Source organism: Rutilus rutilus (assembly GCF_951802725.1).
Source record: "Rutilus rutilus genome assembly, chromosome: 6".
In the NCBI taxonomy this organism is placed as follows: Eukaryota; Metazoa; Chordata; class Actinopteri; order Cypriniformes; family Leuciscidae; genus Rutilus; species Rutilus rutilus.
The window spans coordinates 22,389,382-22,412,372 of NC_140214.1; the positions used below are offsets into that span (position 1 = coordinate 22,389,382).

At 36.6% G+C, this 22,991-nt stretch overlaps 4 protein-coding genes and 1 long non-coding RNA gene across 5 annotated transcripts in view; all 5 read right to left on the minus strand.

Moving 5' to 3' along the window:
- The window catches only part of pde4ca (phosphodiesterase 4C, cAMP-specific a), a 38,791-nt gene extending 34,650 nt beyond the window's left edge, over window positions 1-4,141 (minus strand). The window contains exon 1 of the mRNA XM_084410888.1: window positions 3,472-4,141. Within this exon, the coding sequence (XP_084267014.1) occupies window positions 3,472-3,677 (206 nt within the window). The 5' untranslated portion in view covers window positions 3,678-4,141. The remainder of the gene's footprint in view (window positions 1-3,471) is intronic.
- A 766-nt stretch (window positions 4,142-4,907) lies between these two features.
- On the minus strand, window positions 4,908-6,768 carry LOC311291715. Its single transcript, XR_014627602.1, has 3 exons — window positions 6,623-6,768; window positions 6,329-6,399; window positions 4,908-6,037 (listed from the first exon to the last, which is right to left on the minus strand). It is a non-coding gene; the product is annotated as an uncharacterized lncRNA (long non-coding RNA).
- A 978-nt stretch (window positions 6,769-7,746) lies between these two features.
- Window positions 7,747-9,584, minus strand: mpv17l2 (MPV17 mitochondrial inner membrane protein like 2). The gene is made up of 5 exons (XM_084410908.1): window positions 8,999-9,584; window positions 8,624-8,785; window positions 8,449-8,525; window positions 8,231-8,357; window positions 7,747-8,034 (listed from the first exon to the last, which is right to left on the minus strand). The coding sequence occupies exons 1-5, from the start codon at window positions 9,186-9,188 to the stop codon at window positions 8,000-8,002; spliced, it is 591 nt and encodes a 196-aa protein (XP_084267034.1). The 5' UTR covers window positions 9,189-9,584; the 3' UTR covers window positions 7,747-7,999.
- Window positions 9,585-9,924: 340 nt separating this feature from the next.
- Window positions 9,925-11,990, minus strand: ifi30a (IFI30 lysosomal thiol reductase a). The gene is made up of 7 exons (XM_084410906.1): window positions 11,774-11,990; window positions 11,331-11,513; window positions 10,974-11,048; window positions 10,752-10,844; window positions 10,501-10,653; window positions 10,346-10,414; window positions 9,925-10,235 (listed from the first exon to the last, which is right to left on the minus strand). Exons 1-7 carry the CDS (start codon window positions 11,906-11,908, stop codon window positions 10,170-10,172), a joined length of 774 nt encoding a protein of 257 aa, XP_084267032.1. The 5' UTR covers window positions 11,909-11,990; the 3' UTR covers window positions 9,925-10,169.
- A 4,538-nt stretch (window positions 11,991-16,528) lies between these two features.
- Window positions 16,529-22,991, minus strand: part of pik3r2 (phosphoinositide-3-kinase, regulatory subunit 2 (beta)) — a 32,945-nt gene continuing 26,482 nt past the window's right edge. The window contains exon 16 of the mRNA XM_084410892.1: window positions 16,529-19,337. Coding sequence (XP_084267018.1) covers window positions 19,148-19,337 — 190 coding nt within the window. The 3' untranslated portion in view covers window positions 16,529-19,147. The remainder of the gene's footprint in view (window positions 19,338-22,991) is intronic.

A 22,991-nucleotide genomic window follows, 5' to 3' on the forward strand; every position in this document is an offset into this window, starting at 1 on the left:
TATCTATCTATCTTCTGACTATATCTATCTATCATCTGACTATATCTATCTATCTTCTGACTATATATATATATCTTTTGACTATATCTATCTGTCATCTGACTATCTATCTATCTATCTATCTATCTATCATCTGACTATATCTATCTGTCTATCTATCTTCTGACTATATCTATCTATCATCTGACTATATCTATCTATCTATCTATCTTCTGACTATATCTATCTATCATCTGACTATATCTATCTATCTATCTATCTATCTATCTGACTATCTTTCTATCTATCTATCTATCTATCTATCTATCTATCTATCTATCTATCTATCTATCTATCTTCTGACTATATCTATCTATCTTCCGACTATATCTATCTATCTTCTGACTATATCTATCTTCTGACTATATCTATTATCTGACTATATCTATCTATCTATCTATATATAAACTACTTTAAACTTCAAGCTTTTAAAACTTTCTTTCTTTCTTTCTTTCTAACTAATCTTTCTTTCTTTTATTTAAATTTTGACAGTTGGAGAGGCCCGACTCCATTAGCTGCCATTCTATGTACTATTTCTAATCCCTCGAGACTCATTTAAGCTTCCATTCTATCTTATATTTCTAAACTGAAAACCTTCAAACTTCTGCAAACTTTTAAAACTACTAAACTAAAACTTTAATTAAAACTAAAAACCTTCAAACTTCAAGCTTTTAAAAATTCTTCAAACCTTCTAGCAAGGCTTTTTCATGCCAACTTAAAGTTTGTCTTCAAACTTTTTTATCTAGTTTTCCTTACATTTTTAGTTTTGTTTTTATTAAATAAATATTATGTATTTAAAAAATAATAATTAGAGTTTTTCTAACATAAAATCTTGAAACACAAAGTTTATTCATCAACCACCCTACTACAGAAGAGCCTGCAGTCATTATAAAATGTGCAGATGAATCGGCAGCCTGTACGTGACAGGGGGATAGGAGAGAGAAAGTTTAGGTTGATCTGTTTATGGGTCAGGCGAGGGTGAGGGAGGATGAGGGCTGCTGCAGGCGCTTGAACTCAGGTTGTTGATATTGGCCAAACAGTCTTGAGAGGCAGATCAGCACATGACAGGATAACGCTCAAGAAGAACGTCAAGAGCAGCGTGAGCCTTACACACAAGATCTGGATCCAAAACACATCCAGCATCTCTGAAAAGCTGTTAAAGCAGAAGCAGCCACAACAAAGACAAACTCTTGGAATTATGTTTGTCAAAATCCAGGTGGTAAAGAGTCAGGGGAAGTTATAGTTCTCCTCTAAAATACCCACAGATCAGATTGTGTTAGTTCACTGAAGTCACATGCTTTGTAAGTGCAGCATAGCAGAGAATCAGCTCCCTAAATATTGAGGGATTCACAGGTCAAAATATGTGCTACGGCGAGATGCATTAATCTAGCGGAGTTAAGAACCAGAAAAGACACATTTAACCACTCAGTGGAAGGACTTCTCAGTGCAAACAGATCTGCTGTTATTATAACCCTGTAACATTCTGTTTAAAACACTTTCAAGTTCCTGACACTAAATGTTAAATAAAGTATTTTGCACTGATTTGCTTCATCTCTTGCGGACAGTATTCTGACAGAGATATGGCTTGTTTAATCGTTCCTGTTCCTACACCATCCTGCCATAATTCTCCAACAGCCTGTTTCTTTCTTCTCCCAAATCCTTGACACACACACACACAAAAAAGATCTTTTCAGCTTTAAGTCGCATTTGACCTGTGTGGACTTCCACTGTTCACAGTGCCAAGAGAACTGCTTCAGTGTCCATTAGACGGATGGCAGGCTGACTCTTTCCACTTGAACACGGTGACCTGTGTTTAAACATTTGAGCTGAAACGGTTCTCTGGCAGATTTATTCTCTGATAAACAACTTCTCAGTTCACTTGTGGTCACCTCTTGGCAAAATACTTGATAACTGTAATCCGTTAACAAATATTTGAAGTAATGTCTATTTCATAGTTTTGAAATATAACACCTCCTTTGAGCTCTGCTGATGATTTCTCAACATTTATTGCATATGCGTGTATGGCTGGGGATGTTTACAGTGTTGTCAGGCTCTGACTTCCTCAAATCTTGGAAGTTTAACAGACACAAAAACAACTCAAAACAGAGGCTGTAACATGTCAAAGGCACAGGCGTTAGAGATGTATTTTGGCAATGACTTCAGAAAAGGCAGTTTTACGGGTTTATACTGGGTTTTATTGATGCCACTTACATAATTTGAATCATGTGATTCTTTACTTTCAGTGTGTTTTGAGGACAATAAAAAAGAAAGAAAGAAGGGCATCATCTTTTCTAACATTCACATCTTGTTGAAATATTTGCTAATTTGCATTAGGTGCAACACACTACTGTTTTTTTTTTTCAAATAAATGCTGTTCTTTTGAACTTTCTATTATATTTCATTAAATAATCTTGATAAAAATGTATTGCAGTTTCCATAAAAATATTTTATAGCAGCACAATTGTTTTCAGCATTGATAATAAGATGTTTCTTGAGCACCAAATCAGCATATTAGAATAATTTCTGAAGGATCATGTGACACTGTCATCATTCCTTTGCCATCAGAGGAATAAATTACATTTTAAATTATAACAGTTATTTTAATTGTAATAATACAAACAGTATTTTTGATCAAATAAATGACATCTTAATGAGCACAAAGCAACTTCTTTCATAAACATAAAAAAAAATGCATCAACCCCAATCGTTTGACCAAGAGTGGAGAGAGAAAAAAACTTAAACCAGAAAAGGCCAAAAATTTGCAGAACTTACAAACCACATTGACACCCTAACAAGTATTATTTGACACAAATGCTGACTTGGGTCTATTAAGGTCCAAAAACTACACTTTACACTTTAAGTAGCCAAAATAAACTACTAAATTTTATAGTATAAAATATTATAATATAAAAAGGTCACTCTTTGTGCTTTGTGCAGTCTGTCTACATGCACTTATATCTAAAAATTAAAAATAGAAAAAATTATACAACGCAGAACAAAGCCTTTTCTCTCAGAAAGTCAAGTGCTCATGGTTAATTTTACTGCCAGGTTGGACTTTACCAGGCTTAAGAGACAAAACCAGAATAACTATGTGCAAAAAAGCAGTTCATTCGATCACTGATGAGATAGGCTGACAATAATCACCTCAGGTCAAGACATCTTCTCAAAACAAAGATGTCTTTTTATGCTTCACACAGCAGACAAACCACCTCCTTGATTATAGTGATTATAAATTGTAGCTAGAAGTGTTAGCATCAATACAAACTTTGGACAGGGGGGCAATGTCTCAAGCAGCCAAAAATTCGCCATGTGATGTGTTGTTACGTAGATGCCTGTGCCACAAGACTCCTGTGTGTGTGTGTGTGTGTGTTTTTGAAGCCAAGCCTCCCGGTAAGATGCTAAATAAACGATGCAGAAGAATTCAGATCCTACCTGGGAGTGTGAGCCAAAGTGAAGCGTCTCTGCAAAGCAATGCTGCGATTCACCATCAGCCTCCGGAAGAGCAGAGGAGAGTTGCGGGGCGAACTCCGAGGAGAGACCCGCGGAGACATTTTGGGGGAGCCAGTGGGAGAGTTTCCCTTCAGCTTGAGATGCGAGGGTCTCTGAGGTCTCTCTTCTTCTGAACTCATGTCACTCATGACAGCAGAGTTCCTGTGTCTTCACAACTGGCGGAACGACTGTCTAGTCATGGCATGAGTCGCTCGCTCACACTGCTTTCTCAACACAAAAACCACAGTCTACATATCTCACCCTTCACTAGAGCTGAGAAATCCAGCCTTGCTTCAGAGATCACAGGCACATTAATGGAGCCAGCCATCATAGCAATGGAACATCTCCCCTCGTGAACTCGCTTTGTTTACATAACTTGGAAGACTTCCCTCCAACAGACTAAATATGGCAGTGTGATTTACAATGAGAGGACTCCATGATAGAGCTCTCTAAGTGGCCCCACCTCCGCATTAAGACTATTAGTGTGCGAGGTCCAGTGTTTACTGGTTTATAATGACTTCCTGTTCCAGTCCCCTGGCGTGCTGAAAAGCCAAAGCACAAAGCGGCGCAACGCAGAGCTGATCAGGGCGAACAGATTCCCTTCGAGAAATACATATGCCTTTCACATGCTCTAGGTTTACCAGGAGAAGTCACATGAAAGCTCTGACTATAAAAAGCAAAGTCAGATAAAGTCAGACAGAGAGCATGGCTCATGTCACGATGGCCCTCTATCACGGGCCCCATGGGCTTTGATTATCAGAGGGGAAAAGGTTCCCTGTGATCCTGCCGGATGAGTTGTGTACGCAAAAACAATATGCATACAGTGCCCCCCCCCCCGAAAAAGGATTTGCATACTTTAGATACACTTCAAAATGTCTTCTGCATTACAAAATAAGACATTGAACCTATTATTAAAACTTTATATAAAAAAAAAAAACTACTTTTTTCCAATATACACTACCATTTAAAAGTTTGGAGTCAGGAATATTTTTATTTATTCAATAATTCTATTCAGCAAGGATTAATTAAATTGCTCAAAAGTGACAGTAGAGACATTTATAATGTTCCACAAGATTTCGAATTCTTTCTATTCATCAAAGAATCCCGAAATAAAAAATGATTATGGTTTCCACAAAAATGTTTCTTGAGCACCAAATCAGCATATTAGAATGATTTCTGAAGGATCATGTGACACTGAAGACTGGAGTAATGGTGCTGAAAATTCAGCTTTGCCATCACAGGAATAAATTACATTTTAAATAAGCATTATTAAATTAGAAGAGAGTTATTTTGAATTGTAGTAACATTTTACAGTTTTACTGTTTGTATTTCTGATCAAATAAATGCAGCCTTAGTGATACAGATTTTTTTTTTTTTTTGTGGCCGTATCACCCAGCGCTGAGCTCTATCATAATTTGTCTGCAGTTGTCACCTGGTTTGGTGTTTTGTCTGTGTAATGATATTCAGATGTTTTAAGTGTGACTTACTCTATGTAAGTGTCCAAAAATGTTTTTGGAACCACTGTATATGTGGGGGAAAATTGAAGTTTTAACCCTTGGTAAGTATTTGGGTAGTCATTAGAGGAGACCCAACATTTCTTTAAATTATATAGCAATGAACAATTAACCTAGTGAATGAAGAATATGTTTGTCTTCTTTTGACTTTTTTTTATTATTTTATATCTGAATGATATCAGCTGCCACTAAAGTTACATGAAAAGTGATTCTGGCAAATCAATTTTTATTTTTTTTAAATGTCATAATGTGTAACTGCACATTTACTGACTGTATATGATTTCTGTCCTATATTTCTGGTCTTTAGGGAACAATAGCTCCCTCTGCTGTCTCTATAATGCAAAACGTCAATCTCTCAACATCTCTGGCTCCGGATACTAAATCAATTAACGAATAACTAACTCAGGGTATAGGATATGTGGTCATTTAACAACAATTATTACAATACTGATGTATTTCAGTGTACATTATGTTAAATTACAAGACATTACACCTCATTAGTCAAGAAACAACATAGGCCTACACAACATGAAACAGTAGGCTATAAAGTGCTTGGCCTCCGTTTAAAGTTGCTGACGTGAAGCCACTATTTTGAAAACAGGTAGGCCTACATGACGAACAGTTATCGACTAAAATCTGTTTTAGTGTTAAGTTTCTCTAACCTTACACTTGATTACAACATACGATAAAAAACAAGATTTTCCTCGTTCTTCTTCAAAGCACTCGACTGAAATTGAAATCCTTTCGTCAAATGGTCACATGTTTAAGTGATTCAGAGTGCCTTTATAAAACAAAAGAGCGACTTACCAGGAACTTTGAAAAGCATCGAAGTCGAGGCCATTGCGTGGCGTGATCTCTGAATCTCCCTGAGCCGAGAGCCGGCGGGACAGACGGGGAAGCTGAAGGACCCCTGAAAATGTCCTCTTAACTGTACGGTGACTGGGCATGGGTTTGGAACCGTGCTGGACCTGCAGGTTCACGGTGTCCCATTCTCTCTGAATTAAAAAGAACAAGTCAATAATGTACACCAACACATCTCTCTCCAGAACAGCACAAAAGACAATTGTAATATTGACTATCAAGTTAACAATAATAAACTAACAATAATATATTTTTATTTGAATAATATAATGCCTAATGATGGAAATATTTGGGTACGCTTTAATTTTGTAGCATAATATAAATTGGTGATAATCTGCACAGTCACAGTGAATCTACACTTATCTTTTCAGAATCAAACCAGAGAGGATAATAACTGTGAGCGCTGATGTACTGATACGACCTACCTCTGATGTCCAGAAAGACTTCAAAGAAGAACTTCTCTTCATATTGTTGAAAGCAATTGTTGGAGGCACTTCTGAAAATACAGTTTCGGGATAAAAAAAACAACAACAATAAAACTGGATTTGTTCAGAAAGTAGAAACTCAACTTTTCAGGTTCCTAAAATAAAAAACACATTCTACATGGCTATAGAGTTAAATAATATAAAGATAATAAGAAACATTAAGCACCAATCAATAATAAACAAAACAATTATTTAAAAAATCAATAGTATAAATGTGCAACAAATAACACTTACTTCTAAAACTGAGAAGACATGGTAAGATGTATTGTGTTTTCCTTCAAATAATTTTGAAGCATATCTTCAATCCAAGAGTTGCACATTCTGGTCACGTCCAAAAATGTGGCAAGGTAACCTGAATAGCTCCAAACCAAATGGTTTGTGAGAACACCCTGTCAGAACACCTGTTTTATTAATTTGGAAGCCCCTATGAAGACAGCGTCCTGTCACTCACTCAGCAGGTTTGCCTGTGCTGACTGCAGAGAAGCTCACGTGCTGTCAAAGGACTGTCACACATGCCACTGAAAGATGGATGCCTTGATAAATTAGTAAACATGCTCCTTCAAATTTGGATTTCAACCTCAAAGTACAAGTTATGAAGCATAAAAATCATTCTCTAAATTTATAATATTCAAAACACAAAATAATTTTATTGTCTTCCATTATAAAACAGTGTCACATAAGGGCAATGTAGATATCAAAGGGTCTAGCAAACATTTTCATCAATTTTTTTTATTAATAATTAGGTAAAAATGTACATGTAAAGGCAAATTATGAACAACATAACTTTAGAATAGAAACTGGCTAGCACACACAAACAACCAGCCACATTACTGCTCATGCAGCATAGGCCTATGGTACAGCATTCATACAGTATATATGACAGTAATATTGGCACATTATTGTGATTATAAACATGCTTAACCAAAAATGAAAATATTTCTTACAATGAAGGATGATAACTATAAAATCGCTGTACTATACCAGTCACCATGATTTTGCAAAGACCTGTTCCTGGGTCGACATATTTTGTTGATCCTGGAACAACATTCCTGTCTGAAAATATGGTTCAAACCATATCCCTAAACCTAACCCTACCCATAACTTCATAACATAATCCCTCAAATCAGGGGGAAATGATAGGTGAATAACACTGATGTAGAAGCACCTAACCCAGGATGTAAGCCTAAACTTGACCTAAACTGTAAACTCGTCCCTCAAATATGATTGGTTGATTGGAATGTTGTTCCGGGAACAATGATATTGATCCAGGAATGTTCTGTACTTGATGAAATCATAAGAATATATTTGTAAACAGTTTGCTTTAATAAATTGCTCTTCATATGCCAAAAATACAATGATTTCAGACAGTTAAAATAGTTTAAAATTACATTCAACACTTTTATATTATTCAAAAGTAATACAAACACATTAGAACAAAATGTGCAATGTACCTGGCCTTACTAGATACAATTCTATTGATTCTATTATATGAAATAAAATAAAAACCAGAAAGCTATACATTAACAGTCTTAAATAATCCGATTTATTTTTGTGTGCGTGATCAAAGCAGTGTTTTGAAATATTCCTCTTCTTCAGACATCTTCACTCAGTTCATTCAACTTCTCTTTTGGCCTCTACTTGGTCTCCTTGAAAAACACAAATGCACCACTTGTCACAAGGAAGCTCACACCCATGCTTTCATTTTAAACCTGCCAAGCGCTAAGTAAAGCTTGGCCACCAAGACAAGATTCATAATTATATGACACCATCTTTGTTCAGTAAATACTACAAATGTATTTTAGTTATGCCTTGTGTTATGAGATAGATGCAAACATGTCTTACTGTGTTTGAGGTAGGAGAGGTAGGTGTCCCATCCCAGGGTAATTATATTAACATAAAGAACACGATACTTGGGTGGCAAGAAGTAGAAGTTTACCATTTGAGCTGCTGGCCAAACACACCAATCTGCCTAAAAAGCAGCAAGTTATGAAAAGCTGTCAGCTATGAAGATACATAATTTGAGGTTGAACTAAGAACACATGCTTATCAAGGCAACATACCTTGTAAAATTCCCAGAATTTGTCTCTGAATTCACTTTGTGCCTCAGACAAAGTTTGACCCTCCATCATACCCAGACCTTCATTCAAAATAAAAAAGGTGTAATGTTATTCAGATTTTCATTCATTATTTAGAGTGAGAAATGGAAATTAATGGAAATCAGCAGTAAGATCTCACCTATGAAGTACCAGACCCCCAGTGCTGGTGAAGCAACCAGCTGATCAGTAAGCACTTTCTTGCAGACATTACTTATGCCATTGCCAACAAAGTATTTGTCGAGCCACAGGTACCAATAGTGCATGAAAGGACCCATAGAGCATCCGACGGCAAACATACAACCTATAGAGGGCGCAACAGCGCGAGAGTTCATTAATCTCGCGTTACTTTCACGACAGGACATTCACACGATACTTTAAAAAATAAGTTAAAAGTTTTTTCGTGCCACACACTGGCACATAAATTACAAACATGAGCTGATGTATATTTTTTAAACAAGCCAGACTTTGTGGTGAGAGTAGGCTATGTGATACAGATAATTTGTGTTCTCGTCACCTGTACGCCACCAGTCACGTGCTCGTCCGGGGGTCTTCCGCATCTCTCGCGTCTGCTGGATGAGGTCGCCCGCTGCCAACATTCCCCCACAACTCACCGTGTTCGTCACGATCAGAAATCTGCCTCTGAAAAGCGGCTTCCAGTAACCGGCGATCCTAATGAGAAAATCCTTACTCTGCCGAGATATCATGTTTATGCCGAGTTAACGTAAATTCTTCTCAAGTTTCCGCTCGATCAACGCTTGACGATTTCATTCGCCACTTCTGTTCCTTTAACGTTACTCCAGAATAAATGGCATAAGACACACATTCAAATACTGAGAAGTGTTGTTAACTTAAAATGGAAAGGAATGCATTTTCCTTCATACTCTCAGATAGATGTTTAGAGTCGTTACGATATCCCCGAATTGTGTGTCTGTTGGCCTAAGTTCAGCTGCAATTTAGCTGACTAACATAATTAAAACGTAAATTTAAAGTTCATTCATGTAACCAGCGGAACCCAGAGCAGCCTGAAGGAGCCGGTGACGAGTCACGCGCGTAATGGCGTTGCGCTCACAAGCATCAAGATTGCGTCACGTGCGCAGAACGTCGCCATATCAGTTTGACCCCTATCTATAATCTCGTCCCGTTTGAATACCTGCTATTAGGACATAATTTCTTGATCTTCGGACGTTTATTTTTATTAATAGTTATTATATTAACGATAGTTAATAATATAATATCAGTTTAATTAAAAACCCTAAAGTATTTTCACTTTGTTGGTCAAAATAATGTGGAAAGACTCAGGTTAATGATAAGCAAACGTAGACAAGCAAAAAATTAAAACCAGCGAGGAAGCATTTTTCTTGAGTAAAGTCCACCTTAGCAATGATTTTTTCCCTCTTAATCATTAACACACAAGCAAATGAGATTTAAAAAGTGCAAAAGTGATGGAAATGTACTTTTTAATTTTGTTTATGCATACAAAATGGTTTAAAACGTGACTATAAAAATATGGTCTTGTCACCAGTTGTAGTCAGCAGCAGAAAACCATGTTCAAAATTACTCTTTCATATACAATTAAGCATAAAGAAACAACAACAACAAAAATATTCAAATACATTTCAGCATGTATGTTTCATACATAATCTCTCCATTCCTGACATGAATAGTGTTGTTATCAGATTTAGTGATTAATTCATGCAGTAACTGGTGGTTTTCTTCTTCAACCCTAGAGTACAAGCAGCTGACTTTTCACCCTACATGAACACAAAGAAAGAAGAGGTCAGGTGATGGACTCCTCGTTGATAGGATAAGACACTGAAATGGTAATAAACACTAACAGGCACCTCTCAGGTTGCAAACAAACCTTGTACAAACTGCACACAAGACTGAAGAGAGATTTCATTGCTTTATCCTGAAGATCCTCTGTGTGTTCCTGCAGGAACAACATTGAGCCATTTAATTACATGGATAAAAAAAAAATCCTTATAAATAATAAACAAACAAAAAAAACTTCCTTACTCCATTAATGGTTATCCAAGGAACATACTCATGAGGGGGCTTCAGAGCATTTGTTTTCACTGCATTTCCATGCATTAATTTATTGCCCTGGTCTCCCGTCACACACTTCATGACTGAATCCCATGTTATTTGGGGTTTGTAGACTGCGAGACACTGAGATGGAAGGTACAGATTAGCATTGCATTGCAATAGGGTTGATGGATGGATGGATGGGAAGAATAACAGCATGCAAAATAGAAATGACTGCTTACAAGCTGGGCTGCTTTCAGCACATCTGCTCCTGATTCCATGCAAAAAATGACCAGAAGAGCATCATCCAGCCCTAATTGATCCAACAGGCAGGTCTGACAGGAAAGATTACAATTAGTATACTTCTATTTTAGCTCTAAACAAGATGTATTCAATGTTAACAACACCAATCCACTTCTGCTTTTAAAAATGTTTGAGTGGTGAAATAAATAGCAAAACCTCACCTCAATCATGTTACCCTGACATTCACCCTCTCCGTGCTGACAGATGAAGGTGTACTTCCCCTGATCTTCTTTCTCCTATTATGAAAACTAATTATGAGCAACAGCATTTAACATTAATGTAACTTACATGAATGTGAGCCTTTTTTAACTTTTAATGTAAAAGAAATTGGTTGCTATTTGCACTGTGTAAATTGTAGGTACTATATTTGCATTTTGTCAAATACAATAAATATAATCTAGTTTACATGTTGAATGTAAATAGCAATAGACTCTATTCACACAAAGTGTCAATAGCAGTTATGTGCTGTTTTTACAAAGGGTACATTGTCTGAGCAGCAGTGGGCAGTGTAAATATACCTGTGCATTTCCATATGGAACCAGATCAATGTTCATGATGTCTGACAGCAAAATGTAGGTTGGCACGAGCTGTTCTACAAGAAATTCTCTGCATCCAGGACACAAAGACTCATAGTACAGGCTCACATTCACTTTGTCAGCGTTGGGCTTTGTCACGTTAAACTTCATGCATTGTTCAAGCACCTAAGAAAGAAGAGAATAAAGGGAAATGATCAGTGCCAAAAAAGTTCGGGATTTCCCAGACAGCGGAAAACAAAACGAGAAGCGTAAATACGTCAGGACAATTTGCATAGGCTAAATGTATCTATTAATTCAAATGCGCGGTTTCACTTTTTCGTGCAAGTAAAATTATTGTCAGTAAAGCAATACAAAAACATAGGCTATCTAATAGTTTCCTATTAGAAAATTTAAGGAGTAAGTCGTACGTTTTTTTCGATACTTACCCCACATTCGGCTGCAATGTCTTCAGAGTCGCACCATTGTGAAGGTGGATACTTGCAGGAGTTAACAAACCTACCGCTGCATTTACTCAGTGACAATACAGCGAAGAACAACACAGAAAGTTTAAAGCCGAACATGATTCCTGGTCACCTGCTTGCCTTGTTCTCTGAATGAATATTGTGTATGTGTTCAACATTTTAAACTTTCTTCCTCCTACGGAAATCAAAGGGCCGAGATTTTGATTGGTGTATTTACGTGACGTCATTAAAATCCGGCAAAACCCAACACTGCAAATGCTGGAGTGGAGACTTTTATTATGGCCACAAAATATTATTGCTATCACGAGGAAGACTTCGCCGAAAAGTTGATTTTTTTTTTTTTGCAGTGAAACTTTATGATAGTTGACCGTGAAATGTCATGTTTCCCAATTGAACTACCAAAATGCCAACATGATTAAATTTGGGATTTGTGAACTCACACTGTTACACGGGTAGTGCCACAGTGGGTGACAGTCAGAGTGCCTATACTTTCAATAGTTTCTGCCGTCATTGAAACAGTTTTATTCGATTAGGCTTGATGGTATTCCACCCTTAATACATTCCCCACTGAGTTACTGTCTGCAAGTGCAGAGGTACAGTCAACTTGGATGTTTAAGTCATTTCAACTTAATTACAATCACAATAAACTGACTTAAAAAATTAGCTGAATCTTGCATTAACTTATGAAAATAGTTGCAAATTATTTTGAAGAGTTAAAACAACTTGTTACAATGTTGTCAACTTACTGATCATCCAATTTTTTTTTAAAAGAGCACTCCAGACTTAAGTTTTTTTTTTTTTTGCAGCATGTCCATCGAACAGAAATGATTCTGTTCCAAATGTATAAAATATTGTATTGTGATTATGTTAAAAGTGGGATGAATGTTTTCCAAGTAAAAAAAGAAAAGAAAAGAAAAAACCTGTATGAATAAGAAATATGATGGCTAAGCAGTTATTCGATGATAATGGAATCATTTAAAAACAGCAAAGAAAATCATAATCAAAACCAAATCATGTATGATATTGATTGAGTGAATAATGACATGGGTTTAAACCCTGTTCAACGTATTGTAGTAGTAGTATGGACAGCCCTCAACCCACATGAATTTTCACAGGTCACCCCAAGAAGGACTTGACAGGGTGATATACAGTATGTTGTCTGTCTCTAACAAAAGCATTTTAATTAAGGTCTCCATTTACAGCCAAAAGCAGTTCTGTAAATACAGAGGATGTTCTACCAATCTGGACCATTTGACTGGCAGAGGCAGAAGAGTCCCTATTAAATCTAATATCCACCAAGAGCTATATGTCATTTCGAAACTTGTTTGAATAGACGTTCTTTTAGTATTTTGTGGTTTGGTTATTTTATATATATATAAGATAAGGTGCTATATAAATAAGTTTACTTAGAGTGCATTTCCCTTCATATTTGATTGCATTGATGTGCGTCCGTTTTTATCTCTGCAGACACGAGTAATTTAAGACCTGCTATATTCTCTTCGAGGTCTTAAAACCACAATTTCTTACGAGGACATGGTGACCTAATAAGACCTGCTAGGGTGCCTTTTGTCTTGACTGCATCCTTGTTGGTTGGAAGAGAAGTACAAACAATTTGAATAGGGACTTTCCCCTAGTCCCTTCCTTTAATGCATACATAGCATATAAAATGTTTGGTTTCAGAAGACGCGGGGCTTTTTTCTGGTCTCTTTTCGTTCAGCAATATCTTCCTTCTTTTGGGCCTTTCTTTCTCTGTATTCCGATGGTCACAATCTTCATCCGTTAGTTAGACTACTTTGGATTTTATTATCTATTGACTAAGATAGATTTATTATCTTGAAACTTATTTGCTAACAATTTTAATATTTACTTGGTCAGTTTGTTGTCTTTAATGTTGTCTAAAATTTGATCACTGACATAATCATTGCTCGTCTGCCTGGATCACACTGCATCACAACATATATGACAAAAAATGACTTCTTGAGTTTGAAGGTTCTAAAATGAGTTGTATTTTACAGAGAAGTGTCAAATATAACGAAAATGCAGACTCATCTTGTTTCTGAGTGACCTTCTTGTACACATGACTGGTGACTGGTGTAAACAATCACATGGGCTGTTTATGCCAGTTTGCTCCTCTGAACAATGACGTCAGTGTCAAAGCTCTATAAACGGAAACAATGTAATGTTTGTTGTATACATGTAGCATATAAATGTTCACACAGAGCCACATTTTTGAATACATAACTGACTGATCCATATTATAAAATTGAAGATTTAAAAACACTTTTGGAATATATTTAATTTGTTTCATTCATATGCCCTCGTAATCTTTAATTAAAGGCATAAACACCAATGACCCAACCAATCAATCCATCCCGATGGACAAAATCAAGTCCTGCCCTAATTTTCTTTCCTCATTCAAGTTCTGTTTCACACAACTTTAAAAGTATTGTTGATGGTCAGTATATTTAATGATTTAAAACCATCCTGATCCAGCTGTTGGTCGATTTGAATTCAAAACATTCTCTATGCTGTCGCTATATTAGGACAGATTTTCCACCCCCAGGTGATCTAAGGACACATGCCAAAGTGTTTATCAAAGGACAACTGATCCAACCAGTCTGAGGTATGACACTTTCTGCTGCTTCAGCATAACATTCCCTGTAAAAGCAACAGGATAACATCACACATCACAAGATCAAACTGATGACGACAGACCAGGTGGTGCAATAGACTCAATATCTTTTTATTGTCTTAAAAATAATTCCATCTATCTATTAAAGAGCCATATCTCTGTAATGCTTGTGTACCTGTTTGAGAGACAAACAACACTGATGCAAACTGAACACTGAAAAATCTGCACCCAAAAACAGATTGGAGAGAACAGAAGTAGTAAAAGGAAAAAAAGTATGTACATAAAGTTTGTGCACACACACATACACATACACACACACACACACCCAGTAGAAATGTACTGGGTAACAAACAGTGCTCCCCATCCTCCATGTCTAATGGCACTTTGGTGTGCATTATCTTCAACAGGCTACTTCATGCACTAAGGGGAAACAAGACAGTAAGGTATCATTTAGTTTAAAGAGGTGAAGGATAATTAGTGGTTATGTCATAACCACTAAATACAAAAATATATGTCTATTAAACATTTGGCCCTGCTGTATCTTACTTTTCGGTGTATATCTTGTCGTAGAAGGAAGGAAGGAGAAAAAAAAAAAGAACTGCTAATTTTAGTTCTTGCTTTAACAGACTACAGAGGGAAGTTGGACAGAAATCAGGATATAATTGTCAGAATGATTAAAGTAAAAAAATGAAACGTTATATGAAACTTGAAAAAATATGTCTGCTATGGAAAGAAAAAGAAAGCTGGCAACCCTGCTCTGGGACATAGCTGCATTTTTATTCAGAGAAAATGTTGTGAGGTGAGGGAGCACTGTTTAAAGTGAACAAAGAAGGGAAACAAAATCTTCAAGTTTAAAACAACAGAGGCAAAAAAAAAAGAAAAAAAAGACAAGAATCCCTGTCTGACAGACAAAGCACATTTGAAAACATCTTCTATTTGGTTAATTAGATACTGTAAACATTTGTAACTGTACTGAATGGAAGAGAGATATTCAAGCTAGCTTATCTTTGAATCGGTAAGGTCATTACTTACAATGAAAAAACAAAACTTTGACATACAATTATAGTTTCTCTTTAAAAAGGAGTTAAAGAAAATAAAAACAAAGAACAGACCCACTACGGCACGATCATAACACGTTATGACATTATAGGCCTGTAGCTAAAATGTGTACCTAACCTATTTCTGTTGCTCATAAAGACTGTCAAGCTTCAATAATTCTCACTCATAATCACCTCAAGATGTGCTTGTATAGTGCATTTAGAGGAGTTTACTCCACTGCTTTATCTCACACAAACTCGTCCCATCCAACACCCTGGCTCATTCTCTGTGCTCTCGAAGACCCGACGTCAGTCAGTCTGAACATTCAAGGAATCATAACCAGTGTCTCTGTTCTTGCTCCACTCCACACCGTCATAGCAAAACAACTTCATCCTATCGATAGGATGAAGCAAACTGGAGTATACTGACAAACACGCTTACAAAACTAAAACCTGCTCCGCTTCATTGTCTGTTGTGGATTTACAAACAAAAACGAATCCATCTAAAAGGAGGATGTCAAAAGCGAAGAATTAATATACTAGATTTAGGCAAATTTAAAGTTTCAAGGTTTTAACAAAGTTTTAATTTCAACTTGCCCTTTAAATAAACTGAAATACACTGCATCTGTATTTGATAGTTTGATAACCTATTTTATTTATTAAAATGTATCCAGAATAAAAGCCTGTTCACACCAACATGAATGTTCGGAACGGTCAGATTTTCTTGTGTGTTTAGACCAGTGCTTCTAAAACCACAAATGGGCTGAATAAAAATGTAATTTCACTCTTTGACAGTTGTGGTTACCATGCATGTACCAAAGCACTATGCAACTTTTTGTTGTTCTGCAACTTTTCCTAGGTCTGTCTTTAGCAGTTTATAAGTTATTGTTAAATATGCAAGGTTATTTCTGCCACGGAATAAAACAAATTAGAAAGGAAATTGTGACTTTTTAATCGATGCGACTTTATATCTCAGAATTACACGGTTAAAGGAGAACTCGGTAACTCTAGCGAACTCTAGTCACTTCTTCGCTGATTTTCCCTTTTGTTGTCGCATGTTTTCCCCACGAGCTCCCCCTACAGCTGTGGGGCGTATATTTCACAACACGGTCGTAAAAAACTCACTTGCGGCGGCCTCCTCCCCCTCTCTACCGCTGCTCATGTGCGTTTGTTTTGATCGGAGCAAGCCAACTGTATCGTGTGGAGCTATGTCTACCGAGGTGGGTAATCTGGTAATACATCATACATGCGTGTTTGTTTATGTCGAATTGCCGTAAAGCAATTTGTGTTTCGCGCTCGTTCGCATTCTCGTTTCTCACGAGACTTCCACTTTCTATCTTGCCGGGACGCAATATTTTTTTTCACAGGATGGTAGGGGAAGACTCATGAATATTCATTAGGGAAGTCATCCCTGATTGGTCTGATGACCTACCCCTAACCCCACCCCTAAACCCACCCCTAAACCTACCCGGACGGTAGTCCCCAAGTTGCAAGGTTGGTTTTCCGCCTGGGAACGCTGGGGGAAGCGGGGAAAGTCACCAATATCACCAGAACAGGTTGTTTAACCATCCAAATGATTTCTAGACAGTTTTATTACGTTAAAAAAGTTACCAAGTTCTCCTTTAAGTCACATGCACTCACAATTCTGAGAATAAAAGTCCAAATTGTATGATATAAACAACAAAAAAGTTGCAATTACCCTTTTTATTTTCGTAAAAAACAACAACTGTGAAATATAAACTTAGAATTCAGAGAAAAAAACGTCAGAATTGCGAGAGAAAATGAATGTGATTTTTTACTTCCGAAACCAAACTGTACTCTGTAAGAGCCACCAAATTGTAGTTTTATGTAACAGTGGCAGCGGCTCTGGGCATGTGACCAAAAGTGTGGTTGAATAGCTTTATTCGATAGATAAGAGATTAGGGGAAAAACAACTACTATTGGCATGTGAATGTTATCACTTAGCCATTCAATCAAATTAAAATCTTTATCACATTAAATTTTTGTCTTGGTGTGAACAGGCCTTAAAAATGGATGAAATTACTCCTGTTGTTAAAAAGGTTCCTCAAATAAACAACCACGAAAGTGCATTCTGGTTAAGACCAAACCTCATTAAAAGCATACAAGCTAACAAATAAGAGTTATGTTTAATTACAAAAAAGAGGTCTTCTCTAACTTGCTATTCCCAATGCACCTGCAATTAGAAAGCATTTTATTTTAAAGTACTGAACAGAATGCCTTTGATGGGATGATCCTCCTTTTGGTTGTTGGGTTCGAGGAGTGTGTGTGTGTGGCATGAGTATCTGATTAGTGAATCTATGGAAGTGAAGCATTCTGTACTGCCCCAATCCCAGGAAAGCTCCTCAAGGACACATGAGCAGAAGGCACTTTAAAACCACTTCCTCTTCAAAAATGTAATTTAATCACTGATTCTTAGTAAGCAAACATAAAATTGCTATCTGGTTCTGCTTATGATCACTAACAAAAAAAAAAAGGTACTTTCTGATCCAGCTGACTGTATGATGATACAGACCAGTGTATCATCTGACAAGATGAGCCACAGCACAAGCCCAAGATGCCATGAGACACTAGGGGAAGTACAGTTACAAAACGCCCAACCACCATTAGGACTTTTTTTTACTACCACAATAAATCAACTTGCACCTGATAATTACCTAAAAAATCTGTAATCATATCCAGGTGTTTTTCCATTCCATTTTTGCTTGCGCCTGTTGAATAACCTGCTTAGCCCCTTGAAACCGTTCTAAGCGAGTGAAAGTTCCTGTGCGCGTCATTGCTTTGGGATCACGTTTGTTTTGCTCTGGATCTTAACGGTTCGCTAGCCATGCATCATTCTCAAATTACAAGAATCAAAAATATAGCAGGAAGCACCAATACCAGCCCACAGAAACCATTAAGATGCCAGACTTCGGCGCTGTGGTGTAAAATCTCAAATAAAAGTACGCAATTGTTGATGGCTATTTATTCTCACCATGACGACTAGCTTTTAAAGAGGCAGATTAGAAGCTAAAAGGACTTCAGAGTCCCTCAACCACATCTGATATATAAAACAATTTCACATCTTCTACAGGACAACTCACATAAAGAGGAATCTATTGATATGGTTGGCAGAAGCGAACTACCAAACAAATACACAGTGACATAAAGGTGCGTTCAGGCCATGTCGTTATTACCGTAATTACGAGGTCACGGTACAGCTCAGAATAGAACATCCCATGTTGTCATCTCAAGACTACGGTAATTACGACGTGGCTTGAACGCAGCGTAACAGCTAAAAGATTATCAACAGCTGCAACTTTCAGTTAATTCCTCATCTCGTCCCTGACCCATGTCCTAATCGAAAATATCCAGGACTACGGCACTAGTTCGAGCTTTCATGGAGTCATGTGACACTCGCCTCTCTCTTGTATTGGGACAACAAATACAGAGTACACAAGCTGTGATCTTACCGTAATTACTGCAGCTGACTTTGATTGATACAGAAAACTATGGGCTTACAAAAAAGCCGTACGCTTACTTACGATAATATACTGTGCTTATCTGTTCTCTATGATAAACGTAAAAGTTCGGTGTTAGTATAGTTTGCTCTGTATAATGTGCTTAATCATGCTTTATATGCGTGTCCTCGGCAGTGTCGTGTCACGGTGCTCATCTAGGCGGCTGTGCGAGGACCGGGTAGGCCAGGGTTACATTCAGTGAGTCGTTGTGCTGGACCAGAGAGGTGTGTTTGTAGTGCAGGACCAAGTCTTTCAAGGAACCGTAAAGGTTGTAGGGCTCAGCAAATCCAAAACCTGTGGCCGTCTTGTAAACCATGCAATGCTTGATCTCTCCATCCACTCTGTTGAAAAAGAAGAACGTGTTATGCGAGAGGGAGAAATTAAGGAAGTGTAGGTCACAACTGGGGAAGAGAACCGTAAAGTATTTGACGATTCCAGTTCCAATTCCTCTTAACACTTCTGGTTACACTTATGATTCTTTTAGTAAAAAAAAGAGTTTTTAAAATAAAATTTTACACTTTTTGAGACCTGCACAAATAAAATGAATACCATATGTCAATTTAAACAAACATATACAATTTCTAATTATATCCTGTATCTCAGATTCTTTTACTTAAACAGGCTAAAGCACACATTCAACTGCAACTGACTTGTTTTATTCAATATATACACACACGTGATGAAATTGGTTTGTACTAATATATCAATATATGAATTAAGAAGTTGATCGATATTGTATTTTGCTGATACGATAATAATGTGTAAGAAAAGGCAATCTAAAAAGATTACTGTGCTGATACTACTAAATCTATTTACATAAGCAAAGTGTGTGTCAGGCTGGGCAAGGCTTAACCTTCTCATGGCCACGGATTCGAGACTAGTGTAAGCCTGCCTAAAGGCGGTCTCCAATAATACGGGGAAGGTTTCTGCGCGTTACTGTCTTTCCTTTTACGCAACACAACAAGATTAAATGAAATATATTTTCTCATATGTATTACCTCATCATTTCATCTGACTCCATAAATGAAAAGGGTTTTAATGATATCTGAGCATCATTAAAAGTGAGCGAATGTTTAATTATTATTTTTAACTCTTTAAGTATATTTTACCCGTTCCAGATTAGGAAACTATGTTGCTCAGAGGTCCTTTTGATCACCAAACAGATGTAATTGCTATATACCTGAGATCGGTCACAATCAAAGATACTTTGGTGTAGCCCCCATGCAATTGCATACACTTGAATTTAACTTAAATGTTAACTTCAGTAGAGGTATGGCCACTATTACAGATACAAGCTGACCAACATTACTTGTCTTATAATAGCTTTGGATTGGCCATGCCGTGGTTTCCTACGTACACTTATCTAAAGTAACATTAAATTAAAATAGAGGTAAGACACACCCGAATTTAGATTGGTCAAGCAGCATTTGCTGTTCTAAACGGAAATTCACTTCTTGTCTTTGCAAACCAAGTACACTTGAATTGATGCCAAATATTAGTCGTCACTAATCTGACGCAAAACTTGTGGGAACATACTAATCCGTTTAATCTACTTGGGAAAACTATTTCAGAGTCAGTCAGAATAAAATCAAATGTAACAATTTATGATGTCAGGTAAATGTATCATGCCAATTTCATAATCAGTTCAAAGATAATAAATACAAAACATCAAAAACTCTGCGAACCTGACACCAGAAAATACATGATGCTGAGAGTCTCGGCCACTCAGAGCATCACAAAGCATCACAAGTGAGTTCAAATGTTAATTTCCTTTCTCTCAGAGAGTTGCCCTCTATTCCAGTTTTTCCAGTCTTACACTAGCGTGGAATTTTCTCACTCAAACCACTGACTGCTGCTGCTTCTGACTGCTTTTAGAGAGAATAGCTGCACATAACTGTAGAATCCACTCACCGCTTAACAGGGCTCTACGCTTACATTTCTTTTTAGGAGCACTTGTTAGATTTCTGGTTGAGTGAAAAGCTGTCTTGCGATATCGCCATGATGGAGCGTGAGGGTGAAATTAGCATAGAATATCCCACCGCAACATTCACATTACATTACGGTGCCCACCGCGGCATCGCCTCCACTGCCATTTTGCTGTTTTATAAAAATAAAAACCATTGTAAACTTCTGCTTTGCTCATCCAGCACGAGTTGCAGTCGCACAGTGCAGCAGGAATCACAGTTCACTGATCGCCTGACTATGGCAGATGAGCTTCCGCAGTGAGACCAGTTGCAGCGGCAAGTTCAAACTAAACAGACATTTAAGAGATACGGTATACAGTCATTCATACTACTTATTACACAGCATTTCGCCACATAAATAATTATGGAGATAAGATATATTGATTTCAGATTAAACTGTTTTAAAATTGTACCTGTTTGTATCTCATAATCCAACAGTGTATAAAACAATAGTCACAAAATGGCAGCAGCTGCGTTTGTATGAAACAAGAGAGAGGAAGTCCACAATACTGGATGGCATAATTAAATAACTGTACACAAAATATTGATTTGACTGAGTTTTAATATTTTATTAGCTCACCAAACGCAAAACTTCCATGAAGAAAAAACGTTCCTAGCAGGCGTATAGCACTCTATCTGTTTTGAGCGGTGTTATCTGGGAATAACTTACTGCTGGATGGCGCTATTAACCAATCAGAATAATATATTCCACAGAGCCGTGTAATAATAACAAATAATTGATCGGGAATCGCTACTTTCTTAAAGTGAATCGCTACTTCTCTCAAAAAGAATCGCTACTTTTCTCAAAAAGAATTGCTTCTTAAGATGAATTGCTACTTTTCCTAAAAAGAATCACTACATTAAAAAGAATCGCTACTTTTCCTAAAAAGAGTCGCTACTTTCCCCAAAAATAATCAATACTTTTCAAAAAAGAATTGCTACTTATCTTAGTGAATCGCTACTTAAGATGAATCGCTACTTTTCCAAAAAGAATCGCTACTTTTCTTCAAATGAATCGCTACTTTTAAAGGATTATTATGATTATTAAATCTTTTTTTTTTAAGGGGAAGTGCATTCACCCTTCGCCTATGTCTATATACTGAATGTGTTAAATAATATTCTTAATCTTTGGTTCCTGTGACGAGGCAGCCCAGAGAGAAGCTACAAGAGTTTCTATTGAATTAAATGTTAGATCCAGTTTATTGTGTAACTAAAATACCAATCAAATTGTGAATGAAAATAATAAACAAGCCCAAAATACACCAGGACTCTTATTTTTAAATGTCTATGATTTACTACTTCCAGCTGCTAGTTCAAAAAGATGAGGGAGATAAAATATACAGTTTTAACCATCTACATCATGAAGTAAACATTGACTCTTATTTTTAAATGTCTATGATTTACTACTTCCAGCTGCTAGTTCAAAAAGATGAGGAAGATAAAATATACACTGTTTTAACATCTACATCATGAAGTAAACATTATTATAATTCATCAACATTAGATCATAAGCAAATGCTTGGCATAATTGTGCTATATTTATTAATTGCAAACTGCTCTGAAACTGCACTGCATTTAGACTCTGAACATGCAGCACTCACATTTATTTAATTCATAGCATTTTGAAGTTTAATAAAATCCAATTAGGCTGTATTTTGTTAAGATATTTAATTTAATCAACAGCTTTAATGTAATTGAATAACTAAGTATAGTACTTTTTAAAGGACCCATTCAGAACAATTTACGCAAAATTCTTCTAAGTCTTTTTAGAGACTACATAAATTTAATCCAATAATATTAAACAGCAATACAAAAAATTAAACACTACGAACAAATAACTGCATATTGTCATGTCATATGAAGTCTCAGCTAGCTGAAAGCCGTATGTTTGATTCACTAAAGAAATGGATCACAAGAGTCTTTTCAGGAGTCGGACTACACTGTATGAACTGAATGTTTCTGATTCACTAAAATAAGAACCGATTCATTAGAATCATTCGTTTTCTAGTCAAACTGAATGTTTTGCGCTAT

What these genes read in the sequence shown, in the direction of transcription:
- mpv17l2 (XM_084410908.1), bottom strand. Translation starts at nt 9,188, where the DNA reads ATGATATCTCGGCAGAGTAAGGATTTTCTCATTAGGATCGCCGGTTAC. An exon ending in GGGGGTCTGGTACTTCATAG is followed by an intron (nt 8,526 to 8,623) that starts GTGAGATCTTAC and finishes TTTTGAATGAAG; the next exon opens with GTCTGGGTATGATGGAGGGT. An exon ending in AATTCTGGGAATTTTACAAG is followed by an intron (nt 8,358 to 8,448) that starts GTATGTTGCCTT and finishes GCTGCTTTTTAG; the next exon opens with GCAGATTGGTGTGTTTGGCC.
- ifi30a (XM_084410906.1), bottom strand. Translation starts at nt 11,908, where the DNA reads ATGTTCGGCTTTAAACTTTCTGTGTTGTTCTTCGCTGTATTGTCACTG. An exon ending in TGCTGAAAGCAGCCCAGCTT is followed by an intron (nt 10,654 to 10,751) that starts GTAAGCAGTCAT and finishes CTTCCATCTCAG; the next exon opens with TGTCTCGCAGTCTACAAACC. An exon ending in TTGTGTGCAGTTTGTACAAG is followed by an intron (nt 10,236 to 10,345) that starts GTTTGTTTGCAA and finishes GTGTTCATGTAG; the next exon opens with GGTGAAAAGTCAGCTGCTTG.